The sequence below is a fragment of the Sphaerodactylus townsendi genome, linkage group LG04, assembly GCF_021028975.2.
Source record: "Sphaerodactylus townsendi isolate TG3544 linkage group LG04, MPM_Stown_v2.3, whole genome shotgun sequence".
NCBI classification, from domain to species: Eukaryota; Metazoa; Chordata; class Lepidosauria; order Squamata; family Sphaerodactylidae; genus Sphaerodactylus; species Sphaerodactylus townsendi.
In genome coordinates, this window is record NC_059428.1 from 3,443,772 (window position 1) to 3,464,133 (window position 20,362).

The 20,362-nt window shown below is 48.3% G+C and overlaps 1 protein-coding gene across 1 annotated transcript in view; it reads right to left on the reverse strand.

Annotated features, from left to right (window-relative positions):
• The window catches only part of RELT (RELT TNF receptor), a 33,877-nt gene extending 18,418 nt beyond the window's left edge, over positions 1-15,459 (reverse strand). Inside the window, exons 1-3 of the mRNA XM_048493018.1 lie at positions 15,316-15,459; positions 7,245-7,341; positions 6,578-6,868 (exon numbers count right to left, since the gene is read on the reverse strand). Coding sequence (XP_048348975.1) covers positions 6,578-6,868; positions 7,245-7,341; positions 15,316-15,459 — 532 coding nt within the window. The remainder of the gene's footprint in view (positions 1-6,577; positions 6,869-7,244; positions 7,342-15,315) is intronic.
• Positions 15,460-20,362: the final 4,903 nt, after the last annotated feature.

The following is a 20,362-nucleotide window of genomic DNA, read 5'->3' on the forward strand; positions in this document are numbered from 1 at the left end:
CTCTAAAAAAGATTCCTGAATACGAATGGTTTCTGTGCCCTTGTAAACATAGCTGATTTGTGATGTTGTGCCCTATATCAGGGGTGTCCAACTCTGACATTTGTAGTTCATGGACTATCATTCCCATCAGCCCCTGCTGGCATGCCCTTCTGGGAATTGTAGTCCATGAACATCTAAAGCGCCAGAGTTGGACACCACTGCACTATATCTACTCATGTGTGGATACACCTATCTTCACGTTCAGGCCATGTTCTAGAATGGGTCAAACATTATTTTGAAATATCCCTGTTTGTTTCATGCTGCAGACCCCAAATTCTTCTTCTTCTTCTTCTTCTTCTTCTTCTTCTTCTTCTTCTTCTTCTTCTCTTTTAGAAGCTGCCAATTTTGGAATAAAACGCCAAGAGCAAAATTGTCAACTCAGACTCTACAGGGCCTCAGCAAGAGGTCTTTCCATCCCCTTCTGCCAGATACTTTAACTGGAGATATCAGGATTGGGACCTTTTGCACGTGTGGTGAGCCAGCGTGGTGTAGCAGTTAAGAGCAGGTGGATTCTGATCTGGAGAACCGGGTTTGATTCCCCACTCCTCCACCTGAGTGGCAGAGGCCTATCTGGTGAACCTGGTGTTCCGCACTCCTACATTCCTGCTGGGTGACCTTCGGCTAGTCACAGTTGTCTCAGAACTCTCTCAGCCCCACCTTCCTCACAAGGGGTCTGTTGTGGGGAGAGGAAGGGAAAGGAGCTTGTCAGCCGCCTTGAGTCTCCTTACAGGACAGAAAGGTGGGATTTAAATCCAAAAGTCTTCTTCTCTTCTTCATGCTGAGCTGATGTTCCACCATGGTGCAAGAAGAAGAAGAGTGTGGATTTATTCCCTGCCTTTCTTTTTTGAAGGTCTTGAAGTCAGTGGATGGACCCGGGGGGAAGGAGGAGGGGTGTGGGGAGCGATTTTCCGCCCCCCACGTGACTAAATGGCCACAGCACGGGGACATTTATTTGTTTATTTTATTTATTTATTATTTAAACTTTTATACCACCCCATCCCTGAGGGGCTCCGGGCAGTGTACAACACACATCTCAATACAAAGGAGGAGGAGGAGGAGGAGTTTGGATTTATATCCCCCCTTTCTCTCCTGCAGGAGACTCAAAGGGGCTTACAATCTCCTTGCCCTTCCCCCCCCCAAAACAAACACCCTGTGAGGTGGGTGGGGCTGGGAGAGCTCCGAGAAGCTGTGACTAGCCCAAGGTCACCCAGCTGGCGTGTGTGGGAGTGCACAGGCTAATCTGAATTCCCCAGATAAGCCTCCACAGCTCAGGCGGCAGAGCTGGGAATCAAACCCGGTTCCTCCAGATTAGATACACGAGCTCTTAACCTCCTACGCCGCTGCTGCTCCTAAAAACAGCAGTAAGATAATAAGAGGCGTCCAAGAAACCCTAATTTTAAATCCTCCCCAAGAGGGAGGGAATGGCGAGTCCCATTAGATGGAAAGGACCCAGATGTTGAGCTAAAGGGGGGGGCACCTTCAGCGGCTGGTCCCTCCAAAGGCCCGGCGGAACAACTCCGTCTTACAGGCCCTGCAGAACTCGCCGAGGTCCCGCAGGGCCAGGACAGCTGGAGGAAGAGCGTTCCACCAGGCCGGGGCCAGAGCCGTAAAGGCCCTGGCCCGCGTGGAGGCCAGCTGCATCATTGAGGGGCCAGGGACCACCAATAGATTGGCCTCAGCCGAACAGAGAGGCCGTGTAGGGACCTATGGGGTGATGCGGTCTCGAAGATACGCCTGACGGAGATCTCCCTGTCAAAGTGATTTGCACGAAGCGTCAGCAGGAGACGGACCTCCGAACCAAGAAAGTGGAGAAAAGCTATCGAGTAATTAGCACGTTCCGTGCAAAAGAGACGAGACGGGAGCCGAAAACGCAGGTGCCGAAATATATATATTTAAAAGCGTCAGACAAAAAGCGAAGCCCACAACTCATAATTTGGACAGATTGCAATTTCCACGTCTGACGGGAACGGAAAGCTCGGTATAATTGGAACTGTCGAGACATGTCAGAAGGACGGAAGGGAAGGGGTTAGAAAGACACCTCCCAGCTTCGTGCCCCTTTGAAGAGAGACAAAAATAGCTCAGGACCTAAACAGCTGTGTCAGGATGAAGGCGCAGGTTCTTTCTTCCAGGCAGGAACAAGAGTCACAGTGTGCCAGCTCGAGAGTCCTTGGCCTCGCACTCCTCGGTAGAAAGTCACCATTCCCACTATTAGCTGAGGGAGACTGTGGTTTTGGGATACAGGAAGGTCTGAGGTTCGATCCCAGGCATTTCCAGATACAAGGACCAGGAAGAATGGGACCAGATTGTTATGTGCAGTTCTGAGCATCGCAATTCAGGAATGATATTGACAAGGTCCAGAGGAGGTCAACCAAAATGGTAAAAGGTCTGGAATCCATGCCCTGCGACAGTGGTGGCGAATCTTTGGCACTCCAGCTGTTATGAACTACAATTCCCATCAACCCCTACAATTGGCCATGCTGGCAGGGGCTGATGGGAATTGTAGTCCATAACATCTGGAGTGCCAAAGGTTCGCCAACTCGGCCCTACAAGGACAGACATGGAGCTGGGGATGTTTCGTCTGGAGAAGAGAAGGTTAAGGGGTGATTTGATAGCCATGTTTCAATATTGGAAGGGATGTCATGTCGAAGAGGGAGCAAGCTTGTTTTCTGCTGCCTCAGAGATTAGGACACGAAGTGATGGATTCGAGGTGAAGGGAAAGAGATTCCACCTAAACATCAGGAAAAATCTCTTGACTGTCAGGGTTGTTCGACAGTGGAATGCACTCCCTCAGAGAGTAGCAGAGTCTCCTTCCTTGGAGGTTTTTCAAGAGAGGCTGGATGGCCACAAAGCCCAGTCAGGAGTGCTTTGATTGTGTATTCCTGCGTTGCAAAGGGTTGGACTGGATGGCCCTTGGGGGTCTCCTCCAACTCTATGATTCCACTGTTGGACAGCCCTTACTATCAGGAAGTTTAGGGGACCCTATTCTTACCCTGATTCATTAACGGGAAATTCTTGTGTTTGTTGTGAGTCCCGGTGAGCAAAGGGTTCCAGTCTTGTCTAAGACAGGCTAATTGAGTTTCTGCACTTTCAATGGCTTTTTGCTGAGATCTTCAACCATCAAATGTAACCACAGGACTAAAATGTTTTATTTATTTATTTATTAATTATTTAAATTTATAGACCGCCCCATCCCCTAGGGGCTCTGGGCGGTGCACAACAATATCAGTATGTATACAATGTGTAACAAGGGTCACAATAGTGACCATATTTACTAAAATCCATTAAAAACCACTAAAAACCATTTAAACAGCGGTCAAAACAATAATAACGGCGTCCCGTAACCCAATTCATTAAAACCTCCCCAGAAGGAGGTTTTAGTGAGCGGATCAAGGATAAAATCGTGGGAAGGCACGCTTTTAATGCGCCTCGTGCTCCACAACCAGTAAACCCGCAACCTGTTACAAAAGGAAAGTTATTCCACAGCTTTTCTCCAAAGCCCTGACTTTGCATCCGTATCCAGAATAGAGCCAGAGTGCTTCCAACTGTAATTGCTGGTTGTGCAAATCGGTAAGAAACCCGCAGCCAGATCTGACCTTCTAGATGACACACCTCTTTCCCACTTCAAAGGGGAATCCTTCGAGAGCCGGTGCGGTCTAGCGGTTAAGAGTGCCAGATTTGAATCTGGAGAGCTGGGTTTGATTCCCCTCTCCTCCACATGAAGCCTGCTGGGTGACGTCGGGCTAGTCGCAGCAGATTTTCCACACAATTCATTTTTCTTGAGGCAGGAAATTAACCATTTTCTGAGCTGGAGTTCTGAGCTGTTTTGACTCCCGGACGTTTTATTTCCAGCCTCGAAACATTTAAAATTAAATCTGCTTTTAAAGCGATTCTCTGGCTGAAACATTTTGGAAACATCTTCAGTCGCGTGTCTCTCACTTCTCTGCCTTCCTGAATTTCTTCCTCGTTGCTATTTTCTGACCTTGCTCCCCCTCTCCTGTTTATTTGCCGCATTTGTTTGTTCCTTTATTGTGTGGGAGGAGAATCTCCAAAGCGTTGAGTGTACGAGGAGCAGAGAATGCAAAATGAGTCTTGTGAAGCACTGAAGCGCCGATTCGACACAGAACTTAAAACATAAAAAGAAAATAATAATGGTGGCCAGGAATTGTTTCAAGGGGATGAGTGCAGACAAGGGAAGGGGGGGGGTGGGGGCTGAAAATGTTTTAGAAATGTTTTAGGACATTTGTGCGGAAAGGGCCACAGTTCTCTCCGAACTCTCTCAGCCCCACCAACCTCACCAGGTGTCTGTTGTGGGGAGAGGAAGGGAAAGGAGCTTGTAAACTGCCTTGGGACTCCTTACAGGAGAGAAAAGCAGCGTATAAATCCAAACTTTTTCTCTTCTTCTGCCAAAGGTGACCACCTTAGTGCCTACCATCAGCCCATGTTCTCTTTCTTTAATATTTGCATATTTATTTCTGAAAACACATACAAAAGTAAAACATCATAAAAGAAAAAATGGCACCATCTAATAAACATTTGTGTATATATGCAAATAACAATAAGACAGATCTTAATATTCAGTAAAAACATGCTGCCAATTTGAGAGAGCACCTTCCCATCTTATTTATTTCACCTAACATTCTGCTATTCAGATAATACTCACTGAGATATATATCTCAGTGGAGCAGCAGTGGCGTGGGAGGTTAAGAGCTCGTGTATCTAATCTGGAGGAACCGGGTTTGATTCCCAGCTCTGCCGCCTGAGCTGTGGAGGCTTATCTGGGGAGTTCAGATTAGCCTGGGCACTCCCACACACGCCAGCTGGGTGACCTTGGGCTAGTCACAGCTTCTCGGAGCTCTCTCAGCCCCACCCACCTCACAGGGTGTTTGTTTGTTGTGAGAGGGGAAGGGCAAGGAGATTGTCAGCCCCTTTGAGTCTCCTGCAGGAGAGAAAGGGGGGATATAAATCCAAACTCCTCCTCCTCCTCCTCCTCCTCCTCCTCCTCCTCCTCCTCCTCCTCTTCTTCTTCTTCTTCTTCTTCTTCTTCTTCTTCTTCTTCTTCTTCTATGTATATAGACACAAACACATATATACATATATAGACACACACACACATATATACATATGTAGACACACACATACATACATATATATACACACATAGATAGATAGATAGATAGATAGATAGATAGATACATACATACATACATACATACATACATACATACATACATACATACATACATACATACAGAGATACATACATACATACATACATACATACATACATACATACATACATACATACATACATACATACATACATACATACACATAGATAGATGGATAGAGCATGGATAGAGGATGGATAGAGGGAGGATGGATAGATGGATAGAGGGAGGATGGATAGATGGATGGATGGATGGATGGATAGATGGATACATACATACATACATACATACATACATACATACATACACACACACAGATAGATACATACATACATACATACATACATACATACATACATACATACATACACACACTGAGTGTTTGTTGTGGGGTGGGGGGAAGGAAAGGAGATTGTTAGCCCTTTTGAGTTTCCTTGCAGGAGAGAAAAGGGGGATATAAATCCAAACTCCTCCTCCTCCTCCTCCTCCTCCTCCTCCTCCTCCTTCTTCTTCTTCTATATATATATATATAGAAACACATACATACATATATAAATACACATAGATAGACAGACAGACACACACACACACACATACACACATACATACATACGTACATATATACATAGATAATTTTTTTTATAGCTTTAAATGTTGAAGTCTTGTTTTCTCCATCATCACGTTCTCCGGTCCTGCCGTTTATTTCCAACCAGCTCTTATTTCTTCCAAGCCCAGGGCCGTTTCCTTTCCCTCTGTTCGGTTCATGCCTTTGCCAGATGTTTGGGGTAACCCAGGTGTGTCTTCTAAAAGAAAAAGACACTTGAAAAGGAATACCCACAGTTTATTATTGCTGTGAAAGAGGAGGCCAGCGGGCTTTGGCTTCAACTGGTATCGGTGTCAATTGAATGCTAAAGAAAGGGTTAAGGGTTCCAGAAAGTCTAGGGGCCTGACTTGCCTTGTTGGAAAAGTTCTCCAAAAACATTTGGTGGGTCCCAGGACTAGTGTTAGTGGGCGCCCTGCTCCATAGCATTATACCCTCTCTTCAGGTCCAGCCTTACCCCCTCCAACTCCATGCCCATATCTCCAAGACCCCTTCTTTTTTATTCTCCTAGCCAACCAGGGTTTGCTGCCCCCGAAATGGCCACAAAGACCAGCCCGGTGCGTTGGGCTGCAAAGCCACGTTCCACGCAAAGCAGAGTTTGAGGCAGGATTTTTGTATCTGCCTTGTGGCCTCTGACCCGGAGGAGCTATTTTTATAAGCTGTTGGAAGGAACCTCCATTGGTTTGCATCCCGGCCGGCACTTGGAGAGAAGAGCCGTAATCTGTGTGTGAGAGAGAAAAAGACGGCTTTAATGAATCTCAGGATTTACAGCTCTTGAGTAAATGCACGGCTGGCTTAGCGCCGGGAAGGGGGAGCCGTTTTCTACAGCTGGCGACGTTGGGTCTGTTCCTGGGAACTGGCACCACTTGTATAGGATTCTCCCGATAGAGTTGCCATCCTCCTGAAAGCAGTGGCGTATCTACAACGGGAACAGGGGGGCAAATGACCCAGGGCGCAATGGTGCGGGCAAAATCGCCCCCCTCCCCTGTGCTGACCCAGCTTGGAAGAGCTAGGTTGGCACAGGGGAGCCGGCCTGTTGCCACGGCACCCATCCAAGGGCCTGTGGAGGGCAGGAGGGGGCCTGCAGGGAGGCTCAGGGCGTGTGTGGCCCCAACAGGCACCACAGCAGTAGGGCGGCCCAGGAGCCCGCCTGTCGCTGCAGTGCCCGTCTGAGCCACCCCCGCCCCGAGCGCGGCAGGGGACACCCAGGGCAGGTAGTGTCCCCGGGCGCCATCCCCCCCCCCCCCCGATACTCATCTGCCTGGAAGTCTCCAGGAATTCCAGTGGACAGAAATTGCTTTCCCTGGAACAATTGACTATTATATAGGGTGGAGTCTTCAGCATTATAGTCTGCTGTGGTTCTTTCCCCGGACTCTGCCTTCTCTAGAAACATACGCAAAAATCTCCAGGAATTTCCAAAACCTGGAGTTGGTAACTTTGGTCCTCGATCATAGAGCTGAGGTTGGTGTCTTGCGGCTGTGGCTCAGGCAAGGCTGAGCGTTGTGTGGGTTGAGAGGTGCCGATCACATCACTCTGGAAACACAATCGAGCGCTTCAGTCAGCTGCATGAGAGGCACCCAAACCTCCCAAGGGAACGAGGATGCCCTTGAACTGGGCACTATGCCTCTTTTGCAAATAACGCAGAGAAGAGAGTTTGGATTTATATCCCCCCGTCTCTCCTGCAGGAGACTCAAAGGGGCTGACAATCTCTTTGCCCTTCCCCCCCTCACAACAAACACCTTGTGAGGTAGGTGGGGCTGAGAGAGCTCCGAAGAACTGTGACTAGCCCAAGGTCACCCAGCTGGCGTGTGTGGGAGTGCACAGGCTAATCTGAATTCCCCAGATAAGCCTCCACAGCTCAGGCGGCAGAGCTGGGAATCAAACCCGGTTCCTACGCCACTGCTGCTAAAGGTTGTTGCATTGTGTGTGTACGTCACAGCAAAATGCTGCATCCCCTCATGAGAAATATGAAACACATGTAGTAAATATGCTTGATTTATTTGATTTATTATATTTCTGAACTATTTATTATCACCATCTTGTATTATATTAAGAATTGCTGAAACTGTGAAATAGTGGCTGCGTGCTCTGACCTGCATTGGTCAGACCTCATCTGGAGTACTGTGTTCAGTTTTGGGCGCTGCAGTTTAAGAAGGATATTGACAAGCTGGAACGGGTCTAGAGGAGGGCAACCAAAATGGTCAAAGGTCTGGAATCCATGCCCTACAAAGGGAGACTTAGGGAGCTGGGGATGTTTAGTTTGGTGAAGGGAAGGTGAAGAGGTGACATGATAGCCATGTTTAGATATCTGAAGGGATGTCGTGTTGGTGAGGGAGCAAGCTTGTCTTCTGCTGCATCAGAGACTAGGACACGGAGTCATGGGTTCAAGGTGCCGAAAAAGAGATTCCACCTAAACATCAGGGATAACTTCCTGACCATCAGGGCTGTTCGACAGTGGAATTCACTGCCTCGGAGTGTGGTGGAGTCTCCTTCTTTGGAGGTGTTTAAGCAGAGGCTGGGTGGCCATCTGTCAGGAGTGCTTTGATTGTGTGTTCCTGCATGGCCGGGGGTTGGACTGGATGACCCCTAGGGTCTCTTCCAGCTCTATGATTCTATTTTTAAAATAGAATGTTGTTCTCCCTCCGGGGGTGGGTGGTATAAAAGTCGAACAAACAAACAAATAAATAAATGAAAAAAGAATGGAAACACAACAAGAAACCTGCTAGGAGCTGCTAGGATCCCTAGCGTTGCCCATCTGACTACCGTGAATGTAGAAGAACTCTGACTTTCCTTCCGAACCGAGATTCTCTCTCCCCTCTCCGATCGGAAGCGAACAGGGTCGCCAGGTGACCGTCAGAAACCATCTAGCTTGCTCTAGTGCCAACAATGATGGCTTCACCTGCAAAAAGGTGTCCATTGAAGCTTTTTGCAGTGGATAATCCATGTTTGCCTGCTTGCTGCGATATTATTCTTGTGCTGAGCTCCTGGTTAAAAATGCAGGAGCAGGAGACAATTGGCAAGCCAGCCTGCGGCTGTTGATAAGCGCCGGGGCCCCCGGAAGGAAAGGCACAAAGATACGAAGCTGCCATTTACTGAATCTGAGCCTTGTGTGTTTTCTGGGTTGTATGGCTGTGTTCCAGTAGCATTCTCTCCAGACATTTCGCCTGCATCTGTGGCTGGCATCTTCAGAGGACTTATATACACATCTATGCCCGTTTCCGGATATAAATGACAGCTGGATTGTAGATTAATCCACAACTTCTTCCTGGCTTTTTCTTTGAACTTCTTCTTACCAGGAAGTATTCTAGAGCAGATCATTAAGGAGACAGTCTGTAAGCACTTGGAAGGGAATAATGTGATCACCGAAAATCAACATGGGTTTCTCAAAAACAAGTCATGCCAGACTAATCTTATCTCTTTTTTTGATAGAGTGACTAACTTGGTAGATGAAGGGAATGCTATGGACTTTGCATACCTTGATTTTAGTAAGGCCTTTGAGAAGGTGCCCCATGATATTCTTGCGAGTAAGCTGGAAAGATGTGGAGTAGACAGTGCAACTCCAGGGGTCTGCAACCCGTGGCTCTCCAGATGTTTGTGGACTACAATTCCCATCAGCCCCTGCCAGCATGGCCCTGCTGACGGGCTGATGGGAATTGTCGCCCACGAACATCTGGAGAGCCACAGGTTGCAGACCCCTCTACTTGGAGCTGCTCTCCAGGGGTCAAGAAGAGGTCTTTCCGATCACCTACTGCTGGTCCTTTTAACGGGAGATTCCAAGGATTGAACCGGTGACCTTCTGCATGTCGGGCAGATGTTCTCCCGCTGAGTTGCGGCCCCTCTCCGTGACTGTCCAGCATCTCTGGTACGTGGTCTTTCACACCACCTACTGCCTGGCCCTTTTCAACTGGAAAGACCGGCGATCAAACCTGAAATCTTCCGCATGCTAAGTAGATGATCTTCCACAGAGCTATGGCCTCTCCCCGTGGTTCTATAGGTCTTTCACACCACCTACAGACTGGTTTGTTTAACTGGAGATGCCGGGGACCGAACCGGCGACCTTCCTCATGCCAAGCTGATGCTGTGCCACGGAGTCACGGCCCCGCTTGGTGGCTTTCTGGGATCACAGGCAGAGGCCTTTCCCATCGCATTCCCACCTGGGGATGCTGGGAATTGAGCCTGGGACCATCTGTATGCCAATCCTTTTCTTTCTTTGCAGGGGTAGTGGTGTAGAGCCAGCGTGGTGTCGTGGTTAAGAGCAGGTGGATTCTAATCGGGAGAACTGGGTTTGATTCCCCGCTCCTCCACCTGAGTGGCGGAGGCTTATCTGGTGAATCAGATGTGTTTCCCCACTCCTATATTTCTGCTGGGTGACCTTGGGCTGGTCACAGTTCTCTCGGAACTCTCTCAGCCCCACCTGCCTCACCAGGTGTCTGTTGTGGGGAGAGGAAGGGAAAGGAGCTTGTAGGCCACCTTGAGTCTCCTTACAGGAGAGAAAGAAATGGGGAGTATAAATCCAAACTACTCCTCCTCCTCTTCCTCCTCCTCTTCTTCTTCTTGTTCTTCCTCTTCTTCTTTTCCTCTTCCTCTTCTTCTTCTTCTCCTCTTCCTCTTCTCTTCCTCTTCTCCTGTTCTTTTTCTCCTCTTCCTCCTCCTCCTCTTCTTCTTTTCCTCTTCTTCCTCTTCCTCTTCCTCTTCTCCTCTTCCTCTTCTCTTCTTCTTCTCCTCTTCCTCCTCCTCCTCCTCTTCTTCTTCCTCTTCCTCTTCCTCCTCTTCTTCTTCTTCCTCTTCTCTTCTTCTCCTCTTCCTCCTCCTCCTCCTCTTCTTCTCCTCTTCCTCTTCTCTTCTCCTCCTCCTCCTCTTCTTCTTCTTCCTCTTCTCTTCTTCTCCTCTTCCTCCTCTTCCTCCTCCTCCTCTTCCTCTTCTCTCCTCCTCCTCTTCCTCCTCTTCCCCTTCCTCTTCTTCCTCTTCTCTTCCTCTTCTCCTTTTTCTCCTCTTCCTCCTCCTCCTCTTCTTCTTTTCCTCTTCTCTTCTCCTCCTCCTCCTCCTCTTCCTCTTCTCTCCTCCTCCTCCTCTTCTTCTTCTTCCTCTTCCTCTTCTTCTTCTTCTTCTTCTTCCTCTTCTCTTCTTCTCCTCTTCTTCTCCTCTTCCTCCTCCTCCTCCTCTTCTCCTCCTCCTCCTCCTCTTCTTCTTCTTCTTCTTCCTCTTCTCCTCTTCCTCCTCCTCCTCCTCCTCTTCCTCTTCTCTCCTCCTCCTCCTCTTCTTCTTCTTCTTCTTCCTCTTCTTCTTCTTCTTCTTCTTCTTCTTCTTCTTCTTCTTCTTCTTCTTCTTCTTCTTCACAAAACCCCTCTCTTTCTCTTGCCAACACAGCACTTCTTATTCGCACTGGAATGCTCCTCTTCCCCTCTCTGGGAGGCTGTACCAGGTCACTGGCCCTGCATTTCTCAGGGAGCGGGAAGGGAACCCTGTCATTTTCTTGCCTGAAATTCAAAAGCGTGGTTAAGATTTGCTAATACTGCAATTCAATTCTCTGTTGGAGCAAGCTCAGCCGGCGCATCGGTTCTCTCTCCTCTCTCTCTCTCTCTCTCTCGATGTCTCTCTCTGCGGTCTCTGTGACTCCACAGCCGTTTCGTTATTCCCCCAGAGATCATAAATCTTGCTATTTGGGTATGAGATGTCATTATTCCTCTAATTCTGCCCAAATAAATTTTGCGGGAGGTGGGGGGGATGCTGGCAACTTTTCAACCTGCCTCTGTTTTGGGTCTTCGAACAGCATTGGCACAACCAGGATTTTAAACCTCTTCTCTGCCTGTAAAAAAGTGGACTCTCTTGGCTTGGGGGAGGGGTCTGTTGGCACCTAAGCTGAAGACAGGTATGGAAATAACGAAGGGTGAAGCCCTACGTACTTACTTGAGAGCAAGTCCCATTGGGAGTTGCTGTGGCTAGCGAATTCACCTTGCTGGTGTAACTTCTATCTGTGGGTTCTGTGGGGCAGAACTTGGAATGAGTTTACAACAACAAATCTTAAAAAACAAAATGGTTTACTTTCTTAACATATAACATCAACATTTCACATCACACTTCGAGGTCCTGTTCAGGTTGCATTTTCAAGTCCTTATATTTACAGTCTCCTGATAACTGCCAAGTCCAATTCTTCTAACTTTACTGAAGTGGGTTAGTTCCGAAGACCTTAAGGGCTTGGTGCGGAACAGGATTCAACATGATGAAGGCCCCCAGGAGAACTCTCACAAAGCACACACAAACCCCGGAAACAATAAACTCCAACATTTACAACATAGCAAAATAAACAACTCTCTTCCCACTCAGTTCCCCAACAACATTTGCAGTTCCCTTTAACAAGGTTGTTCAGGTTTATATTAAAACCAAGGTCCAGCCCGGTAGCCTCGCCTCCCTCCTTAAACTACATGAAGGCTCTGCAGCCTTCTGCTGCTGCTTTGAGTTCCCAATCTTTCTGGGTCAACCCATTCTGAGCAGGGGGGTTACACGGGCAGAACATCCTGGTTCAATTCCTGACATCTCCAGTTGAAAGGATCTGTCAGGAGGTTGTGGAGGGCCTCCATTTGAGATCCTGGAGAGCCACAGAGAGCCCAGGCCATCCAGGTCAGGCACAAGACATTCAGAGGTGGTTTGCCATTGGATAGCAACCCTGCACTTCCTTGGTGTTCTCCCATCCAAGGACTTTCAAGGGCCAACTCCGCTTCGTTTCTGAGATGTAATGGGATAAGGCTAACCTTGGCTGTCCAGCTCAGGAGAAAAGACATTCAGAGGTGGTTTGCCATTGGCTGCCTCTGCATAGCAACCCTGGACTTCCTTGGTGGTCTCCCATCCAAGGACTTACAAGGGCCAGCTTTCAGTGGGGTGCATCGCATAGGCGTGTGCCAGTGTACGTGATTCGCGGTGAAGTGCCGCAGGGCAGGACACACATACCCCGTGGTGCTTAGTTCCAGAGGTGGGGATCCAGCAGGTTCCTCACAGGTTCCCCGGTATAGGTTAATAATTATTTGTGCCGAGGCTACTACTGCGATTTTACACGCGATTTTGCCTTAAGTTACTTCCCAGCAGTAGCCATGAACTTGAAGCAGTTCAGCAGGAGGTGCACCGGCGGCGAGGTACCTTTCGCGCTTCAAGGCAGGTATTCGTTTCCGGGCCGTTAACCGCGCCGTTGTGTTCTTGCCACAGCCCCAACCAGGAATGCCCCACCTCTGAATGTTCGCCATACCTCGTCGGCTCCCTCAAATTTGTGCCCCATTACGCTAATACCACAGTTTGAATCCCACCACCATGGAACCTGTGCCATTAAAATTCTTGATCCCACCATCAATTCTCGCTTCCGCGCCCTGCCGTTTTGCAAGCGAAGTTTCTGAGATCTGATGGGATTGATTAAATTTCAGCATCCAGATCTGGCATGACAGTTATGGCGGAAGTTGTTTTTAAAGGGCACTGCAGTTTAGCAAAATTCGGCGCGGAATCATCCGTAATCTCCATCTTTGGCGCTTATTTTGTAAGCGGCGTTGATTGCATCAGGTAACCAAAGACCCGTCATTGCTCTTTCTTGTTTGCCAGAGTGATTCAGAGGGTTTGGAGAATCACTGTAAAAAAAAGATGATCTTCTTTTAAAAAGAAGAAAATGTTCTTAATTTCTAGCTTGTGGGAACCTTGCTCAGTGAGAATGTCTTTGTATCGGATGTCAGCAGCTTTCAGACATTTTAAGGTGAAATAAATATCCAGACTTTGGCTTTACAGCACATTGCCAGAGAATATCGATTCTCCTTTGAAAAAAGACAAGAGGATACAGATCTGCATGTTAGCAATTAAAAGCAGAAATGGAGAAAGGACTTATATACATTGTGAGCTTTCACAGCCGGAATCACTAGGATGTTGTGGGTTTTCTGGGTTGTATGGCTGTGTTCCAGTAGCATTCTCCTGACGTTTCGCCTGCATCTGTGGCTGGCATCTTCAGAGGACTTATATACACATCTATACCCATTTCAGGATATACATGACAGCTGGATTGTAGATCAATCCACAACTTCTTCCCGGCTGCTTCTTCGAACTTCTTCTTACCAGGAAATATTCTAGAGCAGATCGTTAAGGAGACAGTCTGTAAGCACTTGGAAGGGAATAATGTGATCACTGAAAATCAACATGGGTTTCTCAAAAACAAGTCATGCCAGACTAATCTTACCTCTTTTTTTTGATAGAGTGACTAACTTGGTAGATGAAGGGAATGCTGTGGACATAGCATACCTTGATTTTAGTAAGGCCTTTGAGAAGGTGCCCCATGACATTCTTGTGAGTAAGCTGGAAAGAGGTGGAGTAGACAATGCAACTGTTAAATGAATTTGTAATTGGTTGACTGTCCCAACACAAAGAGTGCTCATCAGTGGCTCATTTTCATCCTGGAGAGAAGTGAGTTGTGGGGTGCCACAGGGTTCTGTCCTGGGCCCAGTGCTATTCAGTGTTTTGGATAATGGAATAGAGGGAATGTTAATCAAATTTGCAGATGATGCTAAGCTAGGAGGGGCGCTAATACCCTGGAGGACAGGGGCAGGATTCAAAATGATCCAGACAGATTATAGAGAGCTGGGCCAAAACTAACAAAATAAATTTCAACAGAGATAAATGTAAAATACTTTACTTAGGCAGAAAAAATGAAATACACAGATACAGGATGGGTGACCCTTGGCTTGACATCAGTACATGTGAAAGGGATCTAGGAGTCTTAGTAGACCACAAAACTGAACACGAGTCAGCAGTGTGATGTGGCAGCCAAGAAGGCCAACACCATTCTGGCCGATGCAAGTCTGGGATCAATAAGAGTATAGTGTCTAGATCGTTTGCCATTGCCTGTCTCTGCATAGAGGAACTCTTTGCCACCATCTGTCCGTGCCATGCGGGACCTTGAACACTTCTGCAGGGCTTGCGAAATGGAATTATTCCGCTGGGCTTTTGTGGGGGGTTAGCAGTTGAATTGTCATCCCCTATATTTCAACTGGTGGGTGAACTGTGTATAATCTGATGCTGCTGCTATGCTGCCACGTCTCCCCTCGTGATACAAACTGGATTGCCATCTCGCCATCTATTTCTGTATTATTTTTGTACTGTATTTATTAATTTTAACTGGTTTTATGTCTGTAATTGGGTGTTATACTATTGAATTTTATATGTTGTACATTGCCCAGAGCCCTTCGGAGATGGATGCTATAAGAAATGCAATATACAAACAAACAAATAAATAAATAGCGAATCTGGACTTCCTAGATGGTTTCCCATCCGAGTGCTAACCAGGGCTGACCCTACTTAGCTTCCCAGATCTGATGAGATTGACGAAGCCATTATCCGTCAGGGCCTAGTACAGACTCGCATTATAACGGTCTGGCCACATCCGGCCCGCCGGATGACCCTGACTGGCCCGTATGACAGACCTGACCGGTCTTAAGAGGACCTTGTTTAGAACCGCTGCTCATTCTTCCGCTTAACCCTCCTCACCTTGCCACTGCCGAAAGGGCTCTTCGGAGAAAGGCCACTGCCAAGAAAAGTTTCTGGGCGTTCTTGAAAGTTTGTTGCCTTGGTTGCCAGCCGCGGGCTTTCAAAAGCGTCACTTCCGCTGGAGCGAGCTTTGAAAGTCTTCATGGCCGCAGCCAAGGCAACCGCTTCACGGGCTTTCAAAAAAAGCGCCAGTCGATGAAAAGTAGGTCAAGGGACTTAAGTCTCCCCTAATTTGCTTGATTGTCACAGTGGACAACTCTGCAGGTAGGTTAAGCCTGTGATTCTTTGTGCCAAATAGTGTTGTGTGCAGAACTGTTGCCACTGATTCCGAGTTGATCTGTGCACCTGTCTGTCACTTATCAGCCCCTATTATGCAGAATTGAGTTCAGCCTTTTGGCCCGGCCCTCCACAATATTTTCTGTTTCTTTTGCGGCCCCATGGAAAAAATAATTGCCCACCCCTGGCCTAGTAGGTGCGTGCCAAGACTGGGAATTCGTGCATCACTCTTTTCTGAAGAAGCAGGAAAGACAATGCGTGGTACCTTTGTACCCTATACCCAGCCTGGGAAAGACAATGCGTGGTACTTTTGTACCCTATACCCAGCCAAATAAAACAGGACCAGACTTGCTTCCACCTAGTTCATGAGAGCAAGTAGGGTGATTCGTCTGTAATCTGGAGAACCAGGTTTGATTCCTCTCTTCTCCAAACGAGCTGGTCTGGTGAACCGGATTTGTTTCCTTGCTCCTGCACATGAAGCCTGCTGGGTGATCTTGGGCCAGTCACGAGTTCTCTCCGAACTCTCTCAGCCCCTCCTACCCTCGCCAGGTGTCTGTGGCGAGGAGAGGAAGGGAAGGAGTTTGTCAGCCGCTTTGAGACTCCTTACAGGAGAGAAAGGCAAAGGTATGAATCCAAACTCCTCTTCTCCTTCTCCGTGCAAAAGTCAAGCAGCGCAGGTTTTCCTACCAGGAAAGATTTGCTGTGTTTGCACGAATGGGGGCCTCTTTCACAGCAGAGGCATTTTCTGACAGTAGGAAATTAGACCTGCCTCCGTTGCGCTCGACCTTCGCTCGTGTCTCGGTGATGCCACAGTGGTGCGGCAAAGAGAAACGTGCCAAGGTTGGGTTGCAATAAACCTTTTTTTGTTTTAGTGGAAAAACAACATATGAAACAATTGCATGGACTGGACTCAAATACATGCACACATCTCGTGACGACTTTCATTTCATTACTTCCTTTGCTTCTACCCAGCTTGTCCCCTCAGGGGGGACCCAAAATAGCTTAGGTCGTCCTCTTCTCTATTTTATCTTCACAACGGCCCTGCGAGGTAAGTTAGGCTGAGACCATTTGACTGGCCCCAGGTCACCAAGTGAGCTACCATGGTGGAATAGGGATTCAATCAGAGGTGGGATCCAGCAGGTTCTCACCAGTTCCCGAGAGGGGGTTACTCATTATTTGTGTGTGCCGAGAGGGGGTTACTCATTGGGTCTGCTTTTCCGTTAGAAATTCCAAAAATCATAAAGTCCCCTTGTTTCCCATGTGGCTGGTTAGCGAAGGTAGAAAACGGGATAATTCTCCCTGTTGGGCTGTTTTAAAAACATGTTTTAGAAATATGGTCAAGTTCCTGGTTTAAGGAAAGTCTCCTTCTTTTGATTTCTAGAAACAAAATTAAGTATTTGAAAGTATTAATGATTTGACAGGCAGTCAATTAGAGGAGAAGTCGTTTCTGTTGGCAGCAGACGATGGGACTTGCTAGAATGAGTTTAAATTATGGACAGAAAGATACCAACTGGAAATTAGGAACTTATTTTTTACAGTAAGAGTTTTTTACAGTAACAGAGAAATTATTAATGCCCCGCCCCCAGAATTCCCGGCCACGCCCCTGTCGTGCCCTGCCCAGCCCCATTGGCGCTACGCCACTGTTTGAATCCCACCACCATGGGAACCTACTAAATTTTTGGATCCCACCACTGGATTCAATCCGGAGTCTCCCAATCCTTTGTGCGTGTTCCTCGGAGTTATGGAGCAGGTAGATGTTTTGAGAATTTTTGACGGACGTGGAGTCTTCCTTGTATCCGCTGGATCGTTGTAAAAACCTGTTGATCCAACAATAAGAAAAATTAGTTATTGTTCTGGTTGAAGAAGCGTATTTACATATAAAATGACAAAGACATTTGTGGACAGTATTTGGTTTGTTGGGATTTATAGCTGCTGGTGCGCGGTGGGGTTTGGCTTAGCCTTAGTGGATTTGGAGATATCCCAGAATTACAAGTGATCTTCAGACAACAAAGCTCAGTTCCTCCAGAGAAAATGGTTGCTTCGAAGGATGGACTTTATGCGTTACGTGCCACTGAGCAGGAATGGAGCGAGGGGAAGTGCGCCTGGTACATACGCATACTGCGTGCCCCTCCAAGCCCTTGGAACGTCCCGCCCCGGAGTGCCCTGTCCCGATCCCGCCACGACCCTGAAAAGCCTCCATGGGGCGCCGCCTGGTGTGTCACGCACCCCCTGTCCCCTTGGCACTACGCCTCGGCCACTGAGGTCCCAGCGTGGTGTAGTGGTTAAGAGCAGGTGCACACTAATCTGAAGAACCGGGTTTGATTCTCCACTCCGCCACTTGAGCTGTGGTGGCTTGTCTGGTGAGCCAGATTAGCTTGTGCACTCCAACACCTGCCAGCTGAATGACCGTGGGTTAGTCACAGTTCTTTGGAGCTCTCTCAGCCCCACCTACCTCACAGGGTGTTTGTTGTGGGGGGGGGGGGCGGGAAAGGGAAAAGAGATTGTCAGCCCCTTTGTGTCTCCTTACAGGAGAGAAAGGGGGGTATAAATCCAAACTCCTCCGCCTCCAGCTCTTAATTCCAGTCCTCCTTCCAAGTACATATGCAAAGGGACTGCCCTGTGTGGAGTCTTGACTGAGCCGCTGTTTTGCATAACTTGGGAGTTGGCTGGTGGGTTAGAGAATCTGATTTAGGCATTAACCTTTTAATTCTCTGCTTAAGCCTAAACGGCCACATGCTTGAGATTTTAATCTCTGGCCGTTCTCATTTGGTTCTTTCTTCTTCCCCTCTCCGTGTTGCAGCAATTAAGGCTTTGGCGTGCTGCTCGAACCAGGGGGCATCCACTGAAAATGCTGGGGGGAAGAATTAGGACTAATAAAAGGAAACACTTCTTCACGCAACGTGGGATTGGTGTTTGGAAGATGCTGCCACAGGAGGTGGTGATGGCCACTGACCTGGATGGCTTTAAAAAGGGCTTGGACAGATTTATGGAGGAGAAGTCAATCTATGGCTACCAATCTTGATCCTCCTTGATCTCAGATTGCAAATGCCTTAGCAGACCAGGTGCTCGGGAACAGCAGCAGCAGCAGAAGGCTATTGCTTTCACCTCCTGCATGTGAGCTCCCAAAGGCACCTGGTGGGCCACTGCGAGTAGCAGAGAGCTGGACTAGATGGACTCTGGTCTGATCCAGCAGGCTAGTTCTTATGTTCCTATGTTCTTATGCTCTGTCCACATCCGCAGGTGCACAGGTAGAAGAGGAGGGACAGTTTTGGATGGGCTCCAGCGTGGTGTCGTGGTTAAGAGCAGGTGGATTCCAATCTGGAGAACCGGGTTTGATTCCCCGCTCCTCCAGCTAAGTGGCAGAGGCTTATCTGGTGAACCAGATGTGTTTCCCCACTCCTACATTCCTGCTGGGTGAGCTTGGGCTAGTCACAGTACTCTCAGAACTCTCTCAGTCCCACCTACCTCACAGGGTGAGAACTGGGACTGGCACAAGAAGGAGGAGGAGGAGTAGTTTGGATTTATATCCCCCCTTTCTCTCCTGTAGGAGACTCAAAGGGGCTGACAATCTCCTTGCCCTTCCCCCCTCACAACAAACACCCTGCGAGGTGGGTGGGGCTGAGAGAGCTCCGAGAAGCTGTGACTAGCCCAAGCTCACCCAGCTGGCGTGTGTGGGAGTGCAATTGCGCTTTTCAATCTTCGAATTCCCCTTGGTGGTGCTCCCTGCATCAGCTCTGGAGGCTTTTGCGAGCGCGGGAATCAAACCCAGTTCCTCCAGGTAAGATACACAAGCTCTTAACCTCCCACGCCACTGCTGCTGTCACCCAGCAGGAATGTAGGAGTGTGGAAACACATCTGGTTCACCAGATAAGCCTCTGCCACTTAGGTGGAGGAGCGGGGAATCAAACTCGGTGACCTTGGGCTAGTCGCAGTTCTCTCAGAACTCTCTCAGCCCCACCTGCCTCCCAAGGTGTCTGTTGGGGGGAGAGGAAGGGAAAGGAGCTTGTAAGCCACCTTGAGTCTCCTTACAGGAGAGAAAGGCGGGGTATAAATCCAAAACTACTCTTCTTAAATGTTGGAGGTGTCCGCTTCCGTTGTTCGCTTGCTGTCGAAGAAGCTTTGCCCTTACGTGGTTCAACGTTGTCCTTTCTGCCCTCCTGGAAGACTGGCACAGAATAGCATCATGTTCCATTTTCCCAACAACTTTGTCCATGCAACGTAGGAAAAACACAAAGTATAAAGATTTTCAAAGAGAGGCTGGATGGCCATCTGTCAGGGGTGCTTTGAATGTGGGTTCCTGCATGGCAGGGGGTGGGACTGGATGGCCCCTCTGGTCTCTTCCAACTCTATGATTCTATGATTCTATATTGGGATTAGAGTTGCCAGCCTCCACGTGGGGCCTGGAGATCTTTCAAAATCTCTTAGACCTCAGTTTCCCCTGGAGAGAATGGCTGCTTCGAAGGGGGGGGTCTCTCCGGTTTTGTGCTCCACTGAAGTTCCTCCCAGCTCCACCACCGAATGTCCTGGGCATTCGCAGCCCAGAGTTGGCAACTGGCTTGGGACCCATCTCTGTGGTTTGTGGTAACTGTATTTTAGAAGAAGAAGAAGAAGAGTTTGGATTTATATCCCCCCTTTCTCTCCTGCAGGAGACTCTGGGGCAAGCTGACATTGACCTTTCCTTGCCCCTTTCCCCACAAATCAAACACCCTGTGAGGTGGGTGGGGCTGAGAGAGCTCCGAGAAGCTGTGACTAGCCCCAGGTCACCCAGCTG